This window comes from Macrobrachium nipponense, chromosome 40 (assembly GCF_015104395.2).
Source record: "Macrobrachium nipponense isolate FS-2020 chromosome 40, ASM1510439v2, whole genome shotgun sequence".
Taxonomy (NCBI): domain Eukaryota; kingdom Metazoa; phylum Arthropoda; class Malacostraca; order Decapoda; family Palaemonidae; genus Macrobrachium; species Macrobrachium nipponense.
Genome location: NC_061101.1, coordinates 55,765,248 through 55,785,192, shown reverse-complemented (window position 1 = coordinate 55,785,192; position 19,945 = coordinate 55,765,248). Strand labels below are relative to the sequence as shown.

At 41.5% G+C, this 19,945-nt stretch overlaps 1 protein-coding gene across 1 annotated transcript in view; it reads right to left on the bottom strand.

Moving 5' to 3' along the window:
• LOC135212167 (T-complex protein 1 subunit zeta-like) overlaps nt 1-17,178 on the bottom strand; it is a 39,203-nt gene extending 22,025 nt beyond the window's left edge. The window contains 1 exon segment of the mRNA XM_064245594.1: nt 16,987-17,178. Coding sequence (XP_064101664.1) covers nt 16,987-17,123 — 137 coding nt within the window. The 5' untranslated portion in view covers nt 17,124-17,178.
• Nucleotides 17,179-19,945: the final 2,767 nt, after the last annotated feature.

Below are 19,945 nucleotides of genomic sequence, written 5' to 3'. Positions count from 1 at the left end.
CGAGTGTCAAAAGAAGCGTGCAGAAAAGCGTCATGCTCCTGACAGGCGTCAAAACAAGCGACGAGAAACTGCTTCTTTTTCATATTTCTCGGTGGAAAGACGTACACGTGATCAGGTGACGTTCGCCTTCTTACTTCTCACTGAAACGCATAACGAGAGAGAGGGGACGTGAAGCGTCCTCTTCTATAAAGCTTCTATTTAGAGGGCGCGAGTCCTTCCGAGAGCTCCAACCCCTGCACGGGGAGGACGCCTCGGAGGACGGGAAGCAATCCTTCGAGATTCGTGCATGTGCACGATCTTCCGCAGCCTGAGAAGCGTCAACAGGTCCTACCGAAGGGACGCCAGATCGATGTGGGTTCCCCGTAACCCTCCTTCGGCTTTCGACATGCCCTGGTCCTGGGAGTCCGACAGAGGTCCAGGCCTAGAGGCGTTATGGGGCAGATCTGATGTTCCCTCCTGACAAGAGAGAGGACGTGAAGCATCCTCTTCTCTAAAGCTTCTTAGAGGGCGCGAGTCCTTCCGAGAGCTCCAACCCTTGCGCGGGGGAGGACGCCTCGGAGGACGAGAAGCAATCCTTCAGGATTCGTGCAAGTGCACGCACTTTGGCAGTCTGGGGATTTTCATCAGAAAACTGCCGAAGGCACGCCAGATCGGTGGGGGTTCCTCGTAACCCTCCTTCGGTTTTCGACATGCTCTCTCCCCGGGTCCTGGGAGTCAAGCAGAGGTCCCGGCCTAGAGGCAAAATAACGGCCGATCTGATGCACCCTCCACTACACAAGGGGCACTGTCACTGCACTTAGCCACTTCACTATTGCTCTCTAAAGCAAGCACTTTCGATTCTAAGTTACGAATCGAAAGAGTATAAGAGAAAGGGCAATAACCTCTACAGACACTGTTTTAGGGCCCGAAGGCAACATTACAGGGTTAGGAGTAACAATAACAGAAGTAGCACTCTTCACAACAATGAAGGAGAGCGACACCTCTCGCAGACATATTCATAATCCCCGTTAGGCCATACTATAGGGTTAGGCAAAATAAAGTCTACAGGAAGGTTAGCAGGTTCACTACCTTAACTTTTGTTTACTGATTAATTGCGTACATACAAATCATACTTTTTCCTTACTGGAATTGACATGTTTACTGATTAATTACATACATACGAATCATACGTCTTCCTTACGGAATTAGACAAAGTCTCACACTCCTTACATGACAAATCTCAAAAAAAAGAAGCAAGACCCATACCCCCTCGTGCATACCAAGTGCAGATCTACCGAAGCTTTCGGTAGACCACACCCTATCTTTTGCAGGACAACACCCTACTCATGAAACTAGCCTAACTAGATTCAGATATCTTTATGCAAAAATGAATCAAATTCAAAATCAATTTAAGATAGCGTATGATGCCTAGCCACAAATCCAAGTACATAAATCAAAAGACCAAATTAGGATACTTAGCGGCAATGAAGTTTCCAAAAATCCTAAGCCGGAGGTACTGGAAAACAGGTGTTTTTCAGCACCGGCGACAAGAAAAAAATTAAAAATTTGAATAGACAAAATGGGAAATGGTTACCTGATACCCAGCCTTCCCAGCGGCGGGAATGGAGGGTACTAAACCACCTGGGCCGGACCACTGCGTGTGTCGGAAGGTTTTTTAAAATTTCTGTCGGACTTCTAGAAAATTACAAGGCTATTATATATATTGACAGGTTAAGTTTCATGAAGACAAACAAAGATATTGGCTTATGTTACAATGAAAGTTTTCATACATACTTACCATGGGCAGATATATACATAGTCATAAGACTCCGTCGTCCCCGACATGAAATTCAAATTTCGCGCACCACCTCGCATACAAGGTAAGGTCAGTGGGATCTACCGGCCTGCCCTGGGCGGCAGGACCTAGGAATCCATCCCCGTTTTCTATCATATTTCTTTTCTCTTTCCACCTGTCTCCTGCCGGGGAGGCTGGGTGGGCCTTTAATTGATTAAATCTGCCAGGTAAGTATGTATGAACTTTATTGTTATAAACAGAAAACAATATCATTTTCATACAATCAACTTACCTGTTCACGATATAATAAACCATTAGTGATTGGCACCCTTCGGTGGAGGGTCAAGAGACAGCTACTATATCGGAATAGGACAGGTAAACAACATAGGTTGTTGGAGGTATAAATAAAACCTTGGTTACCTACCTGGATAGGTGTTAGACTTCGTGGGTGTTTGCCCAGGTAGTCTGCATCACCTCAAGAAACTTTAGCGAGAGATATATGATCTATTGGCCAACGAGTTCTTGTGGGTACCTGCCGATGGGGTCTTTGATCCGCTGTTACTCGGGGCAGAGACCTAAAAGGTACTTTGTCAATGTGGGTGCTGATCCACTTACTATGACAATACACCTTATGGAAGGAGCACACAACCAATCCCGACCACCTTGATCCATAACCATATGTTAGAATAAGGATTGTTACGAGTTATCCCCGAACTCGTCACAACAACCGTCAACTTCAAAAAACCACTAACGCACACATACAATAATTTTCCCAAAAAAAAAAAAAATTTATACCCAAACCTAATTGGATATGACAAGAATTCTTCACTGAAACAACATAGACGGCCGCCCGTGCGAGACCTAAGTCCTCCATTGTTCGAAGAGGACTCTCGAACCATATCCAAAACGAAGACAACAGTATACAATTTAACGGATTGGTGGGTCGGCACCCGTACCCAGAATAGTATGACTGCCGATACGATAGGACCTAGAGAAAAAAACCACTTTCATTAAGTCACAACGTACGTCTTTTGCAAGTAATGAGATGCAAATACTGAGTTGCTATTCTTACCCAGTATGTCGTGATTCCATGATTGTTTTTAAGCGGACATTATTCTTAATAAAACGAGAGAGGACGTCGCAATAACCGCATATTACTTGCCATGAGATTTTACTATCAGTAGTTGTAAACTGTTCGTCCGGACAGACCCTTGATGAGCGTCCGTAATGACGGTTTCTTCTACAAAGAACGCCAGACGCATTCTTGGACTCCAGTTCTTGGGTGGGTTCTTTTTTACCGCGCACCAAAGACCATTGTCTAGAGCCTCCCAACTGGACTGCCTTTCTTCTGAAGGTAGAACGTCAGCTCGCCTAACAAAGGCATAGAGACCTCCTCTTGCTTCTCTGCCCTACGAGACTCGACATTCCTTTGACTTCGAACTGACTTAGGGCCAGGGATTCGTGGGTATTCTCGTTTTTCGCTCAAAAACAGGGTCTTAAACGTAGCAAATCAGCCGAGTCTCCCTTGGAATCCATACTTTATCCTGCAGAAGCTTGTAATTCACTAATTCTTTTTGCCGATTAGCTAAAGATAAAAGCGGAAATAGGCATTTTCTAGTTACGTCTTTTTAAAACCCGATGCCCAGATGAGGCAGGTTCGAAATCTATCCGGATATGACAGATATTGAGGGACTACGTCCAGGTCTTCCAGTTCGGACAGGTACTGGTTACCTTAAGACTTTGAAGTCTCAAAAGATATTATGAGATCGTGGAGATCTTTGGTTATTTTGCCAGATCTAATCTCTTGTTCCTGAATATCAGCCGGAGAGCATACTTCTGTATCCCTTTATTGTGGATACCGGCTCCTAGCTTAGTGGAGATTTACTCCTCAGGAATAGCAAGGAAATCAGCAATGTTTCCGCTATCAGAGGTAGAGGAGTGGAGGACAAAACTCTTGGCTCTACACCACCTTTCTAAATACTCCCACCCAATTCGACGCGGTATACTTTCGTAGTGGAGGTTCTGCCGAAGGCTAGCGCCCCTCCGATAGCGGCCTTTGCCACTTCGCGAGGAAAAGCAAAAAGCCTCTCGCTCTGGACAAGGTCTTTGCGATAGTCGAAAGGCAGTCAGAGGCTGACGAGCGGGGAGGTTTTGGGGGGGATGGTACCTCTGAAGTGTGGTTTGATTGAGAAAGATCAGTCCCTTCTTGGTAGGGATATTGGAATAAAGCTCTATGATCCACAATCTACCACCTCCGTGGAACCATTCCTGGGCTCGGCCAAAAGGTGGGGGCTATTGAACGTCATCCTCGTCTCCTTTGACGCCACAAACGTTTTTGCATTACTAACCCCCAGGATTTGGAATGGGGGAAAAGCAATAAAACGGTCTACTCGAGACCAAGTGTTAGCAGGAAGGCGTCTACCATAAGAAGGCTCTTTGGATCTTCCACTGATCCGAGCAAAACAAACCCTGGGAGTCCTTTTTGAAATGAATGTTGCGAAGAGATCCACATGAGGGAGTCCCCCAACAGGAGACCAGAGATCGAGGACACCCACTCCCTCGTGTAGTAGTCTCCATTCTGGTATGAAGGACCTGGTTCCTCCTGCTGAGCCTGGTCCGCCCTCACATTTCATACTTCCTGTACGAACTTATTCAGTCAGGGAGATGTTCCTGTGGGAGACGTCCAAACGTAATAAGGTCTCTCGGTCAGCTCGTTAAAGGAAACGGAGGAGTGCGGTCCCTCCCTGTTTCCGAATGTAGGCAAGTGCCGGGGTGGTGGTTGGGTCACAGTTTACTTGCCACTACCCTTGTTTGCTACCAGAGGTTCTAGGGCTCTTCACAAAAGCCAGATAGTACCGGCGAAGAGATCTTTGCAGGTTTATGTGGCCAAAGTCACCTGTGGCTGGATTCCCAGGTGCCTGACAACCTCTTCTGAGCCATAATGGGTCGCCTACCCCAACCTCTCTCCGGACGCGTCGGAGAAACAACACTAGGTTCTGGGTTCTGTTGGTTCTTAGAGAGATCCCTTGTTCTTCCTTCCAGAGGGAGCAAACCACCGATTGTAGGTGTGACTTTGTTCTCCCTTGGAAATGGGAAAAAAACGTTCCGACAGTTGTCCGGTTTTCCAGCTCCAAGACCTCTTGAGGAAGAATTGAAGCGGACGGACATGTAGTCGTCCTAGAGGGAAGGGGAAGAATTGTTTGTAGCGGAGGAAAGAGTCCCCAGAAAGGCCTCAACCATTCCGCGCTGACGTTTGTTCCTTCTCGAAGCAAGAGAGAGACTATTCGCAAACCTTTTGCCGGGATTCTCTATTTGCGAAGGGGAAAAAACCGAAAACCCTAGAAAAACCCCGGCAATCCATCCGAATCCCCAGATAGGGACTAGGTCTTGTCTGGGGGTCAGATGAAGGAACTTCTCGAGGTTCACGAGCAATCCCAACGCCTTGATCAAAATCTAGAGGTTAAACCATTTAGGTCCTCCAAGCACTGTCTCTCTTGATCTGGCCTGATGAGCCAGTCCGGTTCCAGTCCAGATACAGAGAGATAATTTTACTCCTTTGAGGTTGAAGAAACCTCGCCACCCATTCGTTCATCAGGCTTGTTGAAGAACCATGAGGAGCTGTGGATCAGGCCGAAACAACAAGGCTCTGAACTGAAAGATCCTTCCCCCCCGTCATGAAACGGGAGGTACGTCTTCGATGAAGGGTGGATCGGACATGAAAGTAGGCGGGTCCTGGAGATTTCTTAGAGACCACCAATCCAATCTCCATTGTCGTAATGACGCCTAGGACCTGAAGCAGAAGTCTTCCATGTGGAGAACGTTCTCCTTCTGAAACAAATTTGGGTTTCAGAGAGACGACGTCCCAGTTACTGGTCTTCCAGCCTCCCGGAGGCTTTCGCCAACTAGAAAAAGGCGATTGGTTAAAACCCCGGGGAGTTTTGATCCAGTACTAGTTCTATCGATATCTTTGTCCCACCAATTTGTTCCACCATCGATCGAAGAGTATCCCTCAGCACAGGGTCCTTGCTACTTGGCTGATAGTTCCCTTGGTATTGACGTTAGGGTTAGGGGAGGAGTGTTTCAGGAAAGGGATACGATAATCCCATTCCTTATGCATAGTTCAATGAACGACGTCGTCTGCGTCTATCAGTGTCCAGGCCTCCACGAATTCCCAGGAAGCCTGGCACCTACTGGTGCTTGGATGGAGAGATGGTTTCATTTTCCCTTTTGTTTTTAAACGGGACGAAAAGGCCAGACCTCAACCTCACTTCTTTCCGGAGCGCCTTCCTTTTGCGGGAGGGGTATGGAGGTCGGTGGGTGGGGGAACCCCCCCAACCCCCCCTTTCCCCCCCCCCCCCCATTTTCGGGGGGAAAAAGGGGGGCCCTGCATTGATGTACGAGGTCCTTTCTTGTCAAGATTACACAGAAACAGGTTTCTTTCCTTAGAGCTGACTGCAGTCAGAAAGATCCATGAGGTCGCCTTCTCAGTTAAAGAGTGAGCAAACGTCCTTCACGAACTGAGAAGGGAAAAAAAAAACGTCAGGAAAGAGGCGAATAAACATGTAGAGCTGCCCTCTGGAGCATGCGAGACTGCCTTTGTTAAGAAGGAGCCATTACACAGGTCCTTTTCTTTAAAAGACCATGCTCCAAATAACTGAAGAGATTTCAAAACAATCCATCCTGTACCGACTTTGTCAATGCAAGACAAAATGCATAACAGGGCTTCAGGTCGATTTCCTTCCTGAATCATGGGCTTTCTTGGACAAATCAACCCCAAGGGTACCAATCTAAGGAAGTTGAAGACTTCCAATACATGAAAGAGTCCCTTGAGGGAGATGATCCCAATTCGAAATACCCCACGTAATTTCGTGCCTGAATTGAGACTTTTGGTAGACGTGGAAGCGTCTCAACGAAAAGTCGAAAAATCTGCCTCTGTTGGTAGAAGGGAGAGCGATAACCCATATTTCTCTCCCGTCTTATACCATAATGCCTCCCTTTTTCCCAGCTAACTTCTTGCTGGAGGCATGCAAAAGGACTGTCCTGACTAAGTCTTTCTTAGACTTCATCCTATTGAGTCTAACGGCGTTGTAATGCCCATCATTCATCGAGATGTGGGTGGGGTTTCATTTTTAGAAAGACGAAGGCTTCTTCGTTCTTAGCACTGGAAAAAACGAGCGAAGACGCGGAGGAGGAGGAGCAGCATGGAGTCAAACTCCGTCGCCAATACTCCTCCCAAGAAGCAGGGTAGTTCAAAACCTTATAGTTGGACAGACCCTCCCCTTCTTCCATGATAATCATCTCCGAGTTTTCCTCCAACTCGGGATCTATCTGAGTCTACCGTTCTCCTTTCTGAAACTTTCCTCTTCTGGAGGAGGACAAACTCCTAATAGGAGAGGGGCTAAGGGAATGGATACTCCTTCCCTTCCCTTTCCCGCTCTAAAAGGACTTGGAAGGCGTCACAAAGCTCCGGGCTTCTATAGCAACTTTGAGAAGAACGCCTTGGTATGACGCAGTTCCCGTTCTTTTCCGAGCTGTCCTGGCTGACGGTCTCCTTTGCCGACGTCTTGATGACAGCTTCGCGCATGGAAGACGCTACCGCTCTCTACAAAGGTCGTCCTACTTGGAGTCAATAATATTGGACGGAAACGGTCCCACGTCTAAAGATCCACTTTCAATGACGCTTCAACTTCTAAAAGACGTTCTTGCGGTTTCTCTGGCTTTACGAAAAACTCTCGTAACGCCCCCAGGTTCTAGCTCTCGAACTCCGAAGCTTCATGCAAGACGTTTAGCAGTGTCACGTCTGTCTGACGCTTCTCTTTGAGCAGGTGAGAGAGGACGAGACTTCTTAATTGGAAGCGTCACGTCCTTCCGAGGGGCGCTAAAACTCCCACAAGAGATGACAGTTGTTCCTGAACTGCCATAATTATCTTTCTTGACGCTTCTCCCACGTCTAGTGCATGACGCCTTTCGTCATCACTCGGGGAAGAAGAATGAAGGGGTACTTCCTCGCAAGCGTCAGGTGACGCTGACGCCACCTTCGCTTTCTTAATAGCAGACGGAGCGTCATCTGAGAAGCGCTCTGGGCTCGAATCTATGTCAGGCTTCATATGACGCTTCAGCGGTCTCGACAAGTTCGACTCCTTCCACCCTCGTTTAGGTGAGGGAGAGGGAGAGGACGAGAAACACTCGCGAAAGACGCTTTTTCTATAGCGCCCTTGAGCGCCTGCCATGAAGCAGAGCTAGCTGAAGGGACGTCTGACCGTTGGGATTCCCCACGACCTCCTTAAGGCTTTCGACTTTCCTTCTCCTCTGGGCATGGGAGCTTGGAAGAGGTCTAGGCCTGGGAGCGTCGCAGGGACGATCAAACGCCCCCTCCACAACACTGGGAGAACTCACTTCACTGAAATGCTCACTATCACTAGCCTTACCTTTAGAGTCAGCCATCTTGGACTTCATGTCTCTAATAGTAGCTTTCAGATTGGCGATTTCCGATGCCGAATCCGAAAAAGCACTCTGAGAATGAGATATATAGGGAGAATCTACATCAGTAGGATTAGAATTATCCGTGAAAGGCTCAATAGGCCTTGAACTCACACCTTTCAGCCGTCTAACTCTATCCCTCTCTAACTTCTTCAAATAAGAAGTCAAAGTCTTCCACTCTTCTGCATTCAATCCCTCGCATTCCTTACAAGTATTAATAGCAGAACACTGAACCCCCCTACATTTACGGCATACAGTGTGAGGATCAACCGAAGCTTTCGGTATCCTCACCCTGCAGCCTACATTCACACACATTCTCACACTCACATTAGAATCAGACATACTGAGAAAAATCCAAAAGAGTTATTCCAAAAACAGTCCACAGTAGCGAATGCCAAAACACGATCCAAATAAGTCACCAAAAAAGCCGAAAAACGTTGATCAAAGGTTGAAAAAAGAAAATGAATCTAAGTCAGGAGGTAATAACAACAATGTTGATACCACCGGCGACAGAGAAAATATGATAGAAAACGGGGATGGTTCCTAGTCCTGCCGCCCAGGGCAGGCCGGTAGATCACCTGACCTACCTGTAGCAAGTGGCGCGAATTTGAATTTCTGTCGGGGACGACGGAGTCTTAGCTATGTATATATCTGACAGGTAAGTTGATTGTATGAAAACATATTTTATGAAGACCTCACATGCTTATTTAGGATCGTATGGAGGTTTCATATATCACATTATGTTGATGAAACTTCAATCTTTTGAAAAGTATGCTTAAAGTTGTAATTGTAATCTTGTTTCGCCAATTAAATATTGAGTGAATAGGGCTGATCCACCTGATGACGATGGATCCAAGGCAGTGTTTCCCCCTATATCACATTATGTTGACGAAACTTCAATATTTTGAATGATATGCTTAAAGATTTAATTGTATTCTTGTTTCACCAATATAGAGTGAATAAGGCTGATCCACCCGATGACGATGGATCCAAGGCGGTGTTTACCCCCTAGCTAAAGGGCAGGTGGCAGGATCTAGAGGTCATTCAGTGAAGAAAGGGAAATTGAAAGTAAATACCTAGGTTTTAACCCACAAGGTGCCGCGAGTCGCTAAAACCGGTGCTTTACATGCTGCAAAATGACAAACGTCAATATGATTGACGGTTTATTTTCAAATATTGCGGTAAATTTAGCCCCTCCCCTTAGCTCAGTTTCAGTGACGTCAACAGTCTCACCAGCCATTCAGCTCACTCTTAAACATAAAAGATGCCAGATTCTCTTAATCATAGGTATCAAAATAGCATAAATGTAAACCTTCCATCAGCCCAAGGGGGCAGGACCAGGGAGGCTTTCATATCTTGAAGTTACAACGTTCAAAATTTATGAATCTTTGTTAATATTGTAAATTTTAGTGATAATGGCTTTTGATGATGATGCTTAATCTTTTCCATCAAATAGTACTGATATAGAGACATAATTATAGCAACAGTGACGATAGTAATAATGGTTTAAAAGTTAGTTTGCATATGTCCCTTAACATACACACACACAGACATTCACCGATTTAACCAATTAATAACTGCTGTATATATTTTGCAATTTTATAGGTGTTTTTTGAATAGCTAAGGAGTATATTGTCATGAAAAAAATTTGAAATTAAGCTTAGAAAATACAGCATAAAGCATTCCAAAACTAAAATGCATTTTTTTAAAAGAACATTTTCATTCCAAAATATATTCATTTTAGCTAAATAATAATTTTGAAAATAAGTTATTTGTCATTTTTTTATTATTAATCTGCGAAACAAGGAGAATACAACTATGTATAACATTAGGTGATAAGTTAAAAAATTAGCAAGAAAATATTGGTTCCATTACCGATTTTGCTAATACATAATAGGCTAGGTACCTATTGACAGCGGCCTTTGGTAGCAACCCCCTAGCACCTCTTGGGAGGGTTAGGGTAAAACATCACGGAAGGCCAACCCTCATCACGGAGGATGGGTCTTATTCACTCAATATTTAATTGGTGAAACAAGAATACAATTGCAACTCTAAGCATACCATTTAAAAGACTGAAGTTTCGTCAACATAATGTGATATATGAAAGCCCCATACGAACTAAAATAAGCATGTGAGCTCTTCGTAAAATATGTTTTCAAGGCAGTTTTGAAATCCAATATGGTCGGCTACGTTTTGCATTGAAGGTTCTGATCAGTGACGGCCACAATCTTTCCCCAGCCTTCCCAGCACTCATTTGAACAATGTTAGCGTATATATGTAACGTTTATTGATCTTACTCAAGATTGCAGTTGTAATCAGCACAAAAAAACAACATTATGTTGCCTATATCAGTGAAAGTATGAAACTTGTTATTCGGGGTTATGGTTTGAACTCAAATTCATTCTTACCTTGGTAATCGGTGGTTTTTATCCTACTTAAATGCCATCGCAACTGAAACTCCACAGTACTTATTTGATTGTTATTATACACATTTTGGTCTCAGTTCACTCCACATTGCACTTTAAACCCGTTGCTGTTCCTGGTTTCTAAGCGCGCGCGCCACAAACAGTTACGAACAGCAGACGACGACAGACGACGAAACTGCAAAGTTTTGTTTATTCCCTAAATAAATTGTTTACTTTACTCGTTATTTAGTTAAATTTACTTTGTTATTTAAAAATTTTAATTTAATTCATGTATATTATCCCTTTTTGTAACCAAATTACCCCCAAAAAATTACAGATATTTCTAAAGTAGATACAATCAAATGTTTCTAATGTTTTCGTACATCTGGCTGCCGAAAACCATAGAGGAATGACTACGGATAAGTGCATAGAAGAATGACTACGGATAACTGAATTACATATATATATATATATTTTTTTTTGTTTTTTTTGCTTTTTTGTGCTAGCACTTTTCATTGATTTCAGTCTATATTAGTATTTTGAATTTCTTTATAATCGTATGCCAGAATAAATGTAACCTTTAATGTTTGCATGCTAAGAATGGAAAAATCATCGTTGCCACATTAGTGGAGGCTTCACACATAAAAAGCCATTTCATTATTATAAACTGTTTCCATGAATTCCTAGTTGTCATAGTAATACAATAATGATAAAATCAGCTTTTAATATTTATGTATAGATACTTCCAATACATAGCCTCAATTTCACCAATTTCAACGTTTTGTGTATAACTTATACCCAGTTTGGAGGGTCAACACAAACCGAATGGCAACAGAGAGAGAGAGAGAGAGAGAGAGAGAGAGAGAGAGAGAGAGAGAGGCACAGGAACAGAGAAGGAAAGGGTGGCGATGGAAGGGTAGGTGGAGCTTTTTACGCGTGTTCATATCCATTTCTGCATAATGGAGTTTTTGTCTCTTGGTACAAGGACAAGTGTCGTTATTCTTTACGATTAGTGATTCACGATACCCTTATAAATTACGGCACTGGGTGTAATGCACTATAGCAAAATCTTGTTCTGTTAGCGAGTGTTCGTTACAGAAATAGGTATTGCCCAAAAACGTGCTTGCACTGTCTCTGAAACCCATAGTAGACATGCTGCTTTTATAACCAAGTATTTTTTACAAGCTAGCTATTGAATAAATTTGTATTTTTCTCAGTCAAAACCACATGCCCCTCAATGCTAACTTTCCTCTTTTAACGACTTTCTGGTCATTGCAAATTCGGCCCCATAATTTCTTATGGTGCGAAAACAGACAAGAGGCCCAGGGACCGAAAACGATTGCGTCACACTACGGCGGTAATCCGGCAGTAAAACATCTTCATATATCCAAAAAGTAAATAATAAAGATATATATGCGCATTACGATTATAACAATTACATGAATAGCTGATGATAATCTGCATGATAACTGGTAAAACTGTTCTGCAAGACAGTCAAGTATAGCAATTATTTACAATAGGTACGAAAGTCAAGATGTCGTGACGTCATAATACAGAACTTAAAAGAACGTTCTAATTCAGAAAAATAATTACTTAAATTTTAGAGTCGAGTTACTTTTTCAATAACGAATATTTTTCAAATTAATCATCATAAATACGTAAAATATTGAGTATTACTATTTATTAAAAAATTAGCTAAGAGCACACTTTCTCGTCATCTTCTACCAAAACAGTTGTTTAGGGGGAAACATCAGTACAGGCCAACCCTCATCACGGTAGACGGGTCTTTTCACTCGATATTTAATTGGTGAAACATGAATACAATTGCAACTCTAAGCATACCATTTAAAAGACTGAGTTTCGTCAACTATTGTGAATATATGAAAGCCCCATACGAACTAAAATAAGCATGTGAGCTCTTCGTAAAATATGTTTTCAAGGCAGTTTGAAATCCAATATGGCGGCTACGTTTTTCATGGACGGTTCTCATCAGTGACGGACACCATCTTTCCCCAGCCTTCCCAGCACTCATTTGAACAATGTTTAGCGTATGTATGTAACGTTTATTGATCTTACTCAAGATTGCAGTTGTAATCAGCACAATAAAACAACATTTTGTTGCCTATATTAGTGAAAGTATGAAACTTGTTATTCCCGGGGTTATGGTTGGAACTGAATTCATTCTTACCTTGTAATCGGCGGTTTTTATCCTTACTGCCATCACAACTGAAACTCCACAGTGCTTATTTGATTGTTATTATACACATTTGGTCTCAGTTCACTCCACATTGCACTTTAAAAAAAAACCCGTTGCTGTTTCCTGGTTTCTAAGCGCGGCACGAGCCATAAAAAACACAATTACAAATAGCAGACGACGACAGACGACGACAAGACGACGAAACTAGCAAAAGTTTTATTCCCTAAACTGTTTACTTTACTCGTTATTTTAGTTTAAATTTACATTGTTATTTAAAAATTTTGATTTAATTCATGTATATTATCCCTTTTTTGCAACCAAATTACCCCGAAAAATTACAGATATTTCTAACGTAGAATAAAAAATCAAATGTTTCTAACGTTTTCGTACATCTGGCTGCCGAAAACCATAGAGGAACGAATACGGAAAAGTGCATAGAGGAACGACTACGTTTTTTTTTTTTTTTGCTTTTTTTTTTTTTGCTAGCACTTTTCATTGATTTCAGTCTTTATTAGTATTTTGAATTTCTTAAATAATCGTATGCCAGAAATAAATGTAACCTTTAATGTTTGCATGCTTTAATGTTTTGCATGCTAAGAAATGGCAATCATCGTTGCACATTAGTGGAGGCTTCACACATACGCCGTTCCATTATCCTGTTTAAGCGTCCGCCCCTGATGAGCTCGCTGCTAACGTACCCGTCACGCTTTTTTTGTAATCAGCGATCATAGCACTGATGATAGTTTTTCAAAGTTAATATTGATTTTTATGCTTGTTATTCATACTGTAATTAACTGTAGGAAATTCTCTCTCTCTCTCTCTCTCTCTCTCTCTCTCTCTCTCTCTCTCTCGGAGTCCAGTCACTCGGCAAAGAAAAGTCATCCTCACTCCCGCAATTGAAGAAAAGTTTGTATCATCACTGGAGGATTCAGAACTAGAGCTCTCATCATCAAATAGGTTATCAATATCACACTCCTCATCTAGTATTTGATTGATCTCACCTAAAGAAATATGCCTCCTCTTTGGGACATTCATTGTGAAGACGCGAAATCCAATTTGTCTCGATAAACGCCCGAAGCGTATTGAAAGAAAACCAACAGGGACAGGCAGTTTTCTAGCATAAGCGACCACCAGGAAAGAGTTGCCAGGCTGGAAATAAGTTTTCCATGTGCTGAGAGTGTTACCAAATGATGTTCCTACACTTTCTATACGAGTAAACGTATTATTACGGGGCTGACGGCTTGACAAGCAGTTAAAGTCTTGAACGTAATATCCGTTGAAGGCGCTACCGATAGATCGCGGTAAAACGTATTATTACGTGGGTGACGCTTAACAGGTTATAAACTGTTTCCATGAATTCTAGTTGTCATAGTAATGCAATAATGATAAAATTGCTTTAATATTTATGTATATATACTTCCAATACATAGCCTAATTTCACCAATTTCAAACGCTTTGTGTGTAGTCTTATACCCAGTTTGGAGGGTCAACACATACCGAATGGCAACAGAGAGAGAGAGAGAGAGAGAGAGAGAGAGAGAGAGAGAGAGAGAGAGAGAGAAAGGAAGGCGGAGGAACGAAGAAGAAAAGGATGGCGGTGGAGTGGGGGGGGGGGGGGGGGGGGGGTTGGGGGGGGGGGGGGGGGGGGGGGGGGTTGGGGAGAGGGTAGGTGGAGCTTTATACGCGTGTTCGTATCCATTTCTGCATAATGGAGTTTTTGTCTCTTGGTACAAGGACAAGTGTCGTTATTCTTTACGATTAGTGATTCACGATACCCTTATAAATTACGGCACTGGGTGTAATGCACTATAGCAAAATCTCGTTCTGTTAAGAGTGTTCGTTACAGAAATAGGTATTGCCCAAAAACGTGCTTGCACTGTCTCTGAAACCCATAGTAGACATGCTGCTTAGTTGTCATCAAGTTTTTATAACCAACCAAGTATTTTTTACAAGCTAGCTATTGAATAAATTTGTATTTTCTCAGTCAAAACATATGCCCCTCAATGCTAACTTTCCTCTTTTAAAACGACTTTCTGGTCATTGCAAATTCGGCCCCATAATTTCTTATGGTGCGAAAACAGACAAGAGGCCCATGGACCGAAAACGATTTGCGTCACACTACGGCGATAATCCAGCAGTAAAACATCTTCATATATCCAAAAAGTAAATAATAAAGATATATATGCGCATTACGATTATAACAATTACATGTATAGCTGATAACAATCTGCATGAATAACTGGTAAACTGTTCTGCAATGACAGTTGAGTATAGCAATTATTTACAATAGGTACGAAAGTCAAGATGTCGTGACGTCATAATACAGAACTTGAAAGAACGTTCTAATTCAGAAAAATAATTACTTAAATTTGAGTCAGAGTCGAGTTACTTTTTCAATAACGAATATTTTCAAATTAATCATCATAAATATGTAAAATATTGATGTTTTACTACTTATTTAAAAATTAGCCAAGAGCACGCTTCTCGTCATCTTCTACCCAACAGCTGTTTAACGCCTGGCTTGTTGTTGATGAGAAATCGTGTTTTCGATTGTTGTGATAAAAGTGCTCCAGCGTCTGTGGGTACAAGTGGTGTGCGGATTTATCACAGGCAAATGGTTAGTTTTATTGACACAAGCTACTCCGTAAACATCGAGATGGCGTCAATCTTCTAAATACCTCGAGTTGTAAGTAAAAATGTTGAACGCGTTTTGGTGAGATTTCCACTGCCGTGGGCGCCATTTTCAGTACCCTCTGTTTAATCTGTTTAAATCTTAAATTTGGCCTTAATTTCTAACTTTGGGGAAAATACTTACTTCGAAAGGAGAGTAGAGGTCTTTAGCTCCGTTTCTCACCAACAACAAGTCGCGACTGATGCCCATCTCGGGTGTCAGGACGCGTTTTAATGTACTTTTCGGAGGGTGGCTTGCACTGATGGTAGCTGGCCTGCGTGGCCTGCTTTGATGTTTTACCCTACCCCTAACTTGTTTGCTGGTGAGAAACCGTGTTTCGATTGATGTGATGAAAGTGCCCAGCGTCTGTGGGGTACAAATGGTGTGCGAATTTAGGTATCACAGGAAATGGAAAGTTTGTTGACACAAGCGACTCCGTAAAACATCGAGATGGCGTCAATCTTCGAAACATTTTTAGTTGTAAGTAAAAATTTTAAAGCGTTTTTGGTGATTTCCACTGCTGTGGATGCCCTTGTCAGTACCCTCTGTTTAAATCTTAAAATTTGGCCTTAATTTCTAACTTTGGAGAAAATACTTCGAAAGGAGAGTAGAGGTGTCAGGACGCGTTATAATGTACTTTTTCGGAAGGTGGCAAGCTTTGATTGTAGGTGGCCTGCTTGGCCTTCCGTGATGTTTTAACCTAAAGGTGTACCTGAAGGAAAAACTTTGCAGTTGCACTAAGGAAATGTCTCTTAGTAGAGGGTGGAAAGTACGTAGGTACCTAGGGTAAATCATCACAGCAGGCCAAACAGGCCACCTACAATCAACGCTTGCCACCCTCCGAAAAAACTACATTAGCTAGTAGGGTGTGATAGAAGGAGTAGTAGTAGGAGATGAACAGAGGTACAATAAAAGGAATGAAAGGGGTTGCAGCTAGGTTATGGAGATGCTGCAAAGAACCCCAAGTAATGCCTACATTGCACCGGGTGAAGTACCCTGAAATTAACTAGGTAGCCTATCTATCTAATCCCGCCTACGGAATGTCGGACCAAATGTGGGCCGAGACGACCTACAAAACTAGGTAAACGAGGCAATTTGATTGCGTAGCCTATTGCTACTAACTACTCTTGTAAAGGACAATGACAATATAGTAAACATTTTATTATTCAAATAAGATATACCGTAGGTACACCTTTTGAGGCCTCGCCCGGCGATGATGGTTTCCCTTTGGACCTTCAGCAGGAAAATAAACGGACTGGCGTTGACCGGCGAGTATTGTAAAAAAAATAAGACTAAAATATTTCCCCCTTGACCTAAATTATACGGAAGGTAGCGTAAGTTTACAAATATTCCGCACAAATGAACAGTCATATAGTAGTACTATTCCCCCACGCAAGAAACTACGGTACACCTCTCGAGGAACGTCAAAATAATCACAGCACGTGTCACAATTACTTACATTTTCATCGTCCCCTTGGGTCCCAGATTTGTTCGTAGCACATCCTGTATGCCTCTGGCCCCCGAAATATTGATGGCAAGAGCTTGGGCTGCTCTAGCAACCTCGGCTTTAGGGTTTAAGGTCTTAATAGCAGCCATCCTTTTGTGACACGGTACCGCCTCTTCGATTCACAGTCCCGCTTTCGGTCAGACGACAGGCCTTTTGCAATGTAGGTTCCAATAATATGCGAAATGAGTCACGCGTTTTGTAAATTATCGAACAGAATTTCTTATGTTTCACTATTTTCAGGTACAATATAGAATTTAATTCTTTGAAATACTGTCAAGCTTTATAAATAATATTTACATGTCTTTTATAGAAAACAGATTTACCCTTTCTTTTACAATAGGTTATTGTACGTTTTGTTTGCAGCGCAAAAACAAACTACTTCTAGAAGAGACCAGAATTCTTCAATATAATTCCGCAGAGTTCATGACGTCAGTAGAAGTTTACTACGGTGCTTCCGAATGGAGCAGACAGTGATCACTTTTCAAATTTAACAAGATTCATCACTAAAGCCAATTTTGTCCTTTAGCGGAAAACTCCTGGCGTTAACTGTCTAACTGGTAAATTATTATGTAACTGAAGTTACTGAATTTACCACATGCTCGGGAGATTCAAAATATGCTCATTAAAAGAACATCATGCATGACACATGACCACATTTTATCTGTGGCTGTGTTATACATAAATCATATGTTCGTGTATTAGCAAGATGTCACCTACAGATTTTGTCATTATTATATTTATTGCTGATATTTTATTTTTTCGTTATTTCTGTGATTATTATCAAGTTAAAGATTTTTTTTTTATACATTCAATTTATGTATTTAGCCCTCTGGACCACTACCTGTTAACCACCTAAGGTCTCTAGTGAAATTTAAGCTATATAATTTGTGCACTAACTGTTATAACTCTCATGCATTTTTTTCTCACCAATATTATTAATATTACCAGTATTATGATTACTACCTTTTATGCTACTTCAGCTATTTTGTGGATAAGTGCCGATTACTCATATTTCCTATCATGCTGACTCATATATCTAGATTGTGTATGTTACTGTGTATTTTGTATGTTCATTGTATATGGCCCTGAACCGAAATAAAGGATATTATTATTATTATTATTATTATTATTATTATTATTATTATTAATCAAACAAAACACACTGTGTGTGTGTGATTATAATTATACGAACACATGATTTATGTATAACACAACCACAGATAAAATGTGGTCATGTGTCATGCATGATGTTGTTCTTTTAATGAGCATATTTTGAATCTCCCGAGCATGTGGTAAATTCAGTAACTTCAGTTAATAATTAATTTTAATAATATATATATATATATATATATATATAATATATATATATATATATATATATATATATATAAAATAAAAGGAGGCCCATAAAAAACACCAAAATACAGAGAGAGACTGCTGTCTCACTCTTCAGGTAGATGAATGAGAGAAGTTACAGAAAAGGTGGTATACATAACAAGAGGTCACTCCCGCTGATAATCTTCCTTTAATCTTCTTAAGCGTCAGTTGAATGAAAAACCAAAACCTGGTCGACGATATCTGAGTCCCATGCTCCCTTTGAGATATTCACTACCTGCCTCTCTTTCTCTCTTTGATAAGGGCCAATTCCATCATTTGACTCTTGTACCGGCAGTTGCTGCTATAAATTATATGTGACAAATTCCAGTTTATACTATGGTTATGTTCATTTATATGGTTGAAAATAGCAGAGTTCTGTTGTCCATACCTAACTGGCCGTTTGTGCTGTATAATCTCTGGGGAACGGAGTTTTCCTGTAAATCCGATGTAAGATTGGTCACAGTCCAGGCATGGGATTTCGTAAATGCCTGTGTCCTTGGGGGATGTCTTTTGTTGGACGCTAATCAGATTTGGGTAAGTAAATGCAAAAGGGTTAGATTTCCTGAGGTCTGGGTCACCCTCTTAATCCTGTCCAGGTGTGGAATTTTAATTTTAATTTTATTGTTGGGTGTGTCTCTGGTCTTGTCTTGAGGGGGTTGGTAGAAAATTATTCGTTTGCTTTATGGATTGCTTTCTCAATTATATGGTCAGGATACCTTAAAGACGAAAGCTGTTTACAAATTAGTTCAAATTCTTTTTCCAGGAAATCTGGAGAACAAAATTCGTAAGGCTCTTAAGAATAGGTTGCTGGCTATGCCTATCTTGATAGGAATGTCATGATACCTGAAGTAGTGAATGTATGAAAGTGAGAACGTTGGTTTTCTGTATATGGTAAATTTGTATTCTGTCTTGTCTCTGATTATTAAAACATCAAGAAAAGGGATTTTGTTGTCTGTTTCCCATTCAACTTTACATTTGATGCTGGGCACTAATGCGTTTAATTTTGAAAAGAATGAATTAAAATTGCCCCATTTATTATCCCAAAATGTTAGAATATCATCTACATATCTCATCCACAGCATGTTTTTGGGTTTTATTGCATTTATTACTGTAATTTCAAAGTATTCCGTGTACAGGTTGGCTAAAACAGGAATTAAAGGACTACCCATACTACACCCGAATTTTTGCTTATAGAATGATTCCCCGAATGAAAATACGTTATTAGATACACATAATTCAACTAAACTTTATTATTTTTGGCTAAGCCCCAATGGGAAAAATGCATCTGGATAACGGGGATAGTTTTTCTCTCAAAAAGTGAAGAAGCGTCCTGTACTGCTACGTTTGGTGAACAGGGAATCTACGTCAACGCTTAAAAGTTTTATGTTGTGAAGTGGTATGTGTGCTTCTCTCTGGGTGGGTGTGACAAAAATCTTCCGAATGTTTAATGTGACTGGGAGAAAAAGTGCCTAAAAAAGGGGAAAGGAGGCCAGCTAACCATTTAGAAATTTTGTAATTGAAAGCTCCGGCACAT